Genomic DNA, 6,361 nt, shown 5'->3' with positions numbered 1-6,361 from the left:
AAGAAAAATTTTCAATTAACTTCTTCTTGATAAATAAAAATATCACTAAAAAAAGCTCTATAAAAGAAATACAGCAGAGATATATTATAGAAATATATTATCGAGATTATATTATAATTTCTAATGCCTCATACTTTATGTTTGCGACAAAATTGAAAAAGATTTATACAACGATACACTATATTACATAAAATTAATCTATGATATGAGAATATACCAACTCGAATATATAGATAAAATGATAAATATAAACAAATGATAAATATTGCTCTTCGATTTTTATTTTCGTGATTTTATCAATAAGCAATTATTTGGTGAGAAACATTATATTAAAATTAAAGTTTTGATTCTTACTTGTTCATACAGTGGAGTGCAATATATATCAATCAATTTGTAATTATTAATATAAATATAAAATATTATTATAAATTTATTAGAGATAACATTCATGCATTATCTATTCATTTAATATTTATATTCTTTTTGTATATATTAGCTATTGCATAATATTTACAGATAAGATAGATTGATAATATTAAATTTATACATTTTATCACTAATTATACTTAATTTTTATAATTTGATTATGAAGTTCTTTTTTTTGATGTTTTGTCAAAATTAAATTAATTATTAATTGACAAAATTGATATGTGAATTTTAACTTACTTAAAAACAGTTATTATAATTATTTATAAATTATGTATTATTTAAAATAGATAAAAATTAAAATATCAAATTAAATTTTTAATTAATGAACTTAATTGAATATTTGTGTTCAATTTAAATAACCTAACTTTGGAATTATATCTATGTCACTTTATATATATGTATAATAATATAAATTATATATAGTTTTTATATAGAGTATATCAAAGCAATGTAAAACGTATATAAGTAAAATACGTCCCGTATGTTTTTGTATATCGTATAAAATATAAAAAATATATAAATAATATTGTAATTTATAATTAACATTTTATATTTTTATTTAATCGATATGAATAGTAAAAAATTATAGCAAAATAAAAAGCAGATAAAAAGAATATTTGTTCATTTAACAATATCTTTGTATTTAAGTTATCGATAGTTAAAAGTATAATATACATACTTTTAAATTTATAAACTAACTGAATTTATTTCTATATTTCACTATATATGAATAGTAAAAGTGCATTTGTTTTTAGAAATTATAATTTTTAAATTTTAAACAAGTAATAAATATTTTAATTTACTTTATTTTAAATTTTTTACCTGAAAACGAAGATTATCGATGATTTGTTTTGATTTTTATTCTTGAAACACTTCGCATGCACATTAAATAAGCACCGATTTCTCTTGTGGAAAAACGCGCAAACAAGTACTAAAAAAACTATATAAATATAAATTTTTAGTAGTTTTAGCTCAATTTATAAAAAAAAAGGAAAGCAAACACTGCAATTCACTTCTTATATCACGTTTTCGTGTATACCGTACGATAACAGTCGCGAGACTGTGAACTAGAAGCATGTCATTTGAGCCAAATGTTCGAAAAGCGCGCGGGTGGTGGGGAAGTTAAAAGGAAGGGGAGAAAAGGCGAGTTCCATGAGCCATGTAATTTGATTGGTATTCAGATAACTTTCAGTTGCTGGCTGAACCAATCAAATTTTCGCACTTGAATGAAGCTCCACCAGTTGACACATGTTGTCTGCGCAAAAGCGATAAACCATAAGCAATTCTATTCAATTTTGAATTATAGGAATAATTATAATAGTTAAGAATAAAATTAATTAATTAATAAAATATAAGAGTATTGAATAAGATTATTTTATATTAAAAAAAGAATATTTTTATTATATAGTTTTATTCAATTTAATAGACAGTTTTTTTTTTTGAAGTTACACAATATATTACAATTTATATATTTATTTTATTATGATATTTTAAAATTTATATATTAGATAGTTAATTGATAATATTCGGGACGTAATTTAAGATTAAGAGCAGCAGGAGCAACAGTACTGAGCCAGCTGACTAATTTATTTTTACTAAAATAAAAAAAATAATTTATTGATTTCGATTTCATATTAATTTACAAAATAAATATTTATTTACATATTTTACCTTTTGCTCGTTATTTGTAGAAGTTCATGAGACATACAAGGATGCAAATATAAAAAAGGTGTACCTAATATAGGATGCATTGCTTGAGATAAATCCTTGTACTTTAATTCTGTATCACAAACAAAAGATTGTGCTTCTTCCATTGATATTGAATTAATACCCGGAAAATCTGTAGAAATTAATTATATATAAACATAATAAATTATAGATTTGTGTAAAAAAAATCATGAAAAATTATTTATAAAAAAAATAAAAATAATATTTGAAAGTTATCGATTAGATCATAAATAAGTTTAGCAAATAAATTCATTTGAAAATACAAAATACTGAAAAATGCATATATATTGCCGCAAAACATAGATTTCCTTTGTTTCCCGTATTTCTCTCCTTCAGTTACTCTGATCTCTTTGCCGACTTCTTAGCCTAGTTCGAGATACGCTACAATCGAAGGAACAATCAGCATTATATCGCCTGTCATTTTCAACAGGCTGTACATATCAGATTAAGGTCTAGTGGTGATCAGAAGACGATTGTAATAGACATTTCATTTTGTTTAATAGATTTTAAAATTAACGACATTCACGAAATATTAAAAATAAATCGCAAAGATAATCTTTTTCTCTTTCTAAAATCTTTTTAAGATTTTTATATGATTCAAATGAATAGGATGCATTCACCTGATTTCCATCCATTAAAATAAAGCACTGGAACGCTATAACTCATCGACCATAGTATATGATGTTCCGTAATTAATGGTTTCTCGATAGGACAAGTGGCTTCGAATGGATCTTCTTTTTTCAACATGAAATTGAGATCGTTATTTTCCAATACCGTATAATTATTTGAATTATTGTAAATGTATTGTTTCTGTCGCCGAACAACGTATACTTCACCTGGTATATTCTACAAATTATATATAAATATTCATAATTTTAAACAATTCTTTATATTCTATATTTTTTGGAGATTTCAAAAATTAAAAAATAACAGCCACCTTATTACCTCGAAGATCCCATCCATCAGAGATATAATTCGACATTTGTACGAATTTTTCAGCATCTTCGAGAAATTCCTCCCATGTGATCGTACCTGGACCATCCATTATTCTCAGATCACTCCTAAACATTCATATCCTTTATGACAAATGAACGATCCATCAACATACAATTTACATAATAAAAAAATAAAAAATTTGATTAAAATATTTTAATACCAATGCATCATTATAGATACATATGCATTACATATATATGTATATAATATATTACACATAAATTATTTTATATATATATATATATATATATATATTATAATTATTAAAAAAAAATCTCAAACTAATTCAGTACATAAAACGAATAAAAATATTTCATTATTATTACTTTCATTTTTTCTTAAAAAAAAAAACATTTTGAAATAAAAATATATGAAATGAATAAACTTATAAATTTTTTTTTACAAAAGTCAATAATATGTTAATTTCATGATAAAGTTGAGAAAGGGGAAGCTGTACACCCAAAGGAATGGCTTGTCTCTTTTCTGTCCGACCCCTCGACGCTCAGTCAATTGTCGGCTATTTTGCATCGGCAATGTTCGACAATATTCGGTTATGTTCGGTTATTCCCGCTATAGTTATATGCGCCGATAGCATGTATACTGTCGCTTGCACTATATATATATATAGTACTCCATGCAACGATCGGCGTCCAATAGCACATAGAGTTGCAACCAGGAATGTAAAAATAATAGGTGCTATATCTTACCTATTTTTATATTACTAATTTATGCAAAATATTTTTGACAAACAATATATATTTTTTTTATAAAAATATTTTATAATTTTTTTATATTAATGACCCAAAAAAAAAATCTTTTAATTTTAAAATTTAAATTTAAAATAAATATATTTGTTTTTTAACACTATTAAAAAATATTGCATGGAAAATTTTAGTTTTAAATATATCAAATTAATATAAACTATAAAAAAAGAAATTAATTAAAATAATAATAAAACTAGTAAAATTATAACTTATTGAATTTGACTAAAAGAAAATGAGAAAATATAAAATCTAAAGTAATAAAATAGATTAATAGGACCTAATTTATGTACGGTCCTGATGTGAAAAGCAAAGATGCGTGCGCAGCTTTTATGACCCACAGACAAGACAAAGACGAATAGTTAGAATAAGAACGAAGAAGATGGCAGTGCTTTCGGTATTGTGTATTTGTGTATGAGAACTGCGCGCATATCGTGTATGAAACACTCCAAACTTGTGCGTGTTTATATAAAAATAAGTTCACTTGTATCTAATACATGTGTGTAAAAGTGACACTGTGCTTCGTTCTCGTTCACTACCGAATAGGTAGGTGTGATAGAATAAAAAAAAAAAAAGAATAAAATAGAAACAATTATCTATACACAGAACGTGTGTTAAGTCGTAGACGTACGCATCAAAAGTTGTGGAATCGACGTGTCGTTAAAGTGAACTTGACGAGGTGAAATGCGAGTATATCTGTCTGTCTGGCCGCAGCACTGGTACGACGTGTTCGTGACGTGTGACTGATAGAAAATATAGTAATGTCCGCTTAACTGTTGTACGCTTGGATCTGTATCACGGACAGTTATTTGGGATGGTAGGTGTTCTAAGAATTGTCGATTATTATCTCTTTCGAATTTTTTTGATTCTTTAGAAAGCAAAATTTTAGTAATTATTATACAATGTATTATATATTTATATTTATTCATATAATTTAAATTTATTATAAAATATAAATATAAGTATGAAAATACGGTATAAAATTTATTGAAAAATATTTTAAAAATTTAATTAACTTAACAAACTATAAACGATATAAAAATTTTATTTTTCTTATTTTGATTAAGAATCTTATTATAAGATAACGCTGATCACGAATCAAAGATAATACGAACACTGGCTTGATAAAGTAATTTAAAAATTAGCAGGAAAAATCAACAGTCAAGCGATAATTAAGTGGACATTATTGCAATTCTTCATTTTGATTATTTTCTTTTTTTTTTTTTTGTTTGTTTAAAACAAGTGTGCATATTTTCCTGATATTTCTTTAAAAAGTTGAAAATCTTTATGGCTACATTCAATTTTCTTTATGTACACCGTATGTTATTTTATATATATTTTAAATATTTAAAAATCGGATAAGTAATACTGGGTTCCATTCTTTAACTTTACTTCTTTTATACAAGTGCGTTTCTTTCTACGGCCTCGATGTTAACAATCACCGCTCTACTTAGAGAGTACACTCACACATATCAGCGATACCTCGCCCTCTGCCGGCATTAAATTGTAATATTCTCTCAAGTTCTTCCTTTTCCCCGTCGAGCGGAACTAACGACGGTGTCGGACATTACTATCTGTGGAACGAAACTGTGGTTCTGTTTACACTGGAAAAATTGACAGTCTTCGAGGATGTACGCGAAGGGGAAGGGGTCCACGGTACCTTCTGATTCTCAAGCAAGAGAAAAGTACGTATTATTTTATATAATAATATATATATTTTTATGTTGAAAAAGATAGAACTTGTTAAAGAAAAAATTTGCCGATTGATCGACCAGTGACTCCATTTTTTTTCTTTATGCCAAGCGTGCGTATAGGTATTAGTTAGTAGGAAAGAGAATCGAATTTGTCAAATAATTTTAATTTAATGATTATAATATTCATGAACTTTATATTCATGAATTCTATTATGAAAATAAAAAAAATTATATTTAATATAACTTAAAATAGAAATATTTAATACATATTTCCAAAATTTCTTATAATTTATAAAGAAGCTAAAACTATAATTGATTTAATTTTAATTTTAAAGAATCATTGTAAAACTTTGATTTTATAAAATTACTTCATATAAAATTTCGTAAATCATATTGTTTACCTATTTAGTTTTGTTTATCTTCTATTTTCTCGTAAATTTGATTGAACTATATGCTATGACTCAGTAAAGTTACTTGTCTGGCAAAGCATTGGACGCCATGTTTTTATCGTTTGCAACCAAGAAATATATAATTTATGCAAAATTAGTATAACATTTTGCAAAATTGAATTGTTTTGTTTATATAATAATAATAGAAAATAAGATTTTTTTATATTAATAATTTAACTTTTTTCTTTTTTTTTGATATCGAAGTATTGTATTCATTGAATACAAAATTAAATTTATTATACTTAAAAAATTTATTATATTTTACTTATTAAATATAATAGTAAATAATAAAACTTTTAAATAT

General features: G+C 24.8%; 3 protein-coding genes across 19 annotated transcripts in view; 1 reads left to right on the top strand and 2 right to left on the bottom strand.

Moving 5' to 3' along the window:
- The window catches only part of LOC102679260 (excitatory amino acid transporter 1-like), a 12,003-nt gene extending 10,495 nt beyond the window's left edge, over positions 1 to 1,508 (bottom strand). The window contains exon 1 of the mRNA XM_006619499.2: positions 1,252 to 1,508. The gene's annotated coding sequence lies outside the window, so the exon portion shown is untranslated. The remainder of the gene's footprint in view (positions 1 to 1,251) is intronic.
- Positions 1,509 to 1,823: 315 nt separating this feature from the next.
- Positions 1,824 to 6,114, bottom strand: LOC102679749 (ubiquitin-like-conjugating enzyme ATG10). 11 transcript variants are annotated; one of them, XM_006619517.2, is made up of 6 exons: positions 5,307 to 5,462; positions 3,103 to 3,218; positions 2,994 to 3,003; positions 2,778 to 2,891; positions 2,101 to 2,269; positions 1,824 to 2,024 (listed from the first exon to the last, which is right to left on the bottom strand). In XM_006619517.2, exons 2-6 carry the CDS (start codon positions 3,196 to 3,198, stop codon positions 1,934 to 1,936), a joined length of 480 nt encoding a protein of 159 aa, XP_006619580.1. In that variant the 5' UTR covers positions 3,199 to 3,218; positions 5,307 to 5,462; the 3' UTR covers positions 1,824 to 1,933. The 11 variants fall into 11 exon arrangements, with proteins under 11 accessions (XP_006619580.1, XP_006619576.1, XP_006619578.1 ...); XM_006619513.2 differs by lacking the exon at positions 5,307 to 5,462 and adding an exon at positions 4,546 to 4,684 and having other exon boundaries at positions 3,095 to 3,218; XM_006619515.2 differs by lacking the exon at positions 5,307 to 5,462 and adding an exon at positions 4,546 to 4,684 and having other exon boundaries at positions 2,778 to 2,888; positions 3,095 to 3,218.
- Positions 4,412 to 6,361, top strand: part of LOC102681379 (single-stranded DNA-binding protein 3) — a 17,223-nt gene continuing 15,273 nt past the window's right edge. For 5 of the 7 annotated variants that reach the window (XM_006619524.2, XM_031512324.1, XM_006619525.2 and 2 more), the window contains exon 1: positions 5,437 to 5,599. In XM_006619524.2, the coding sequence (XP_006619587.1) occupies positions 5,544 to 5,599 (56 nt within the window). In that variant the 5' untranslated portion in view covers positions 5,437 to 5,543. Of the gene's footprint in view, positions 4,732 to 5,436; positions 5,600 to 6,361 lie in introns of those variants that run through there. The other 2 variants (XM_006619521.2, XM_006619520.2) reach the window with 2 other exon arrangements.

Source organism: Apis dorsata, unplaced genomic scaffold (assembly GCF_000469605.1).
Source record: "Apis dorsata unplaced genomic scaffold, Apis dorsata 1.3 scaffold_416, whole genome shotgun sequence".
NCBI classification, from domain to species: domain Eukaryota; kingdom Metazoa; phylum Arthropoda; class Insecta; order Hymenoptera; family Apidae; genus Apis; species Apis dorsata.
Note: the sequence above shows the minus strand (reverse complement) of the source record. Positions and strands in the feature narration are given on the sequence as shown.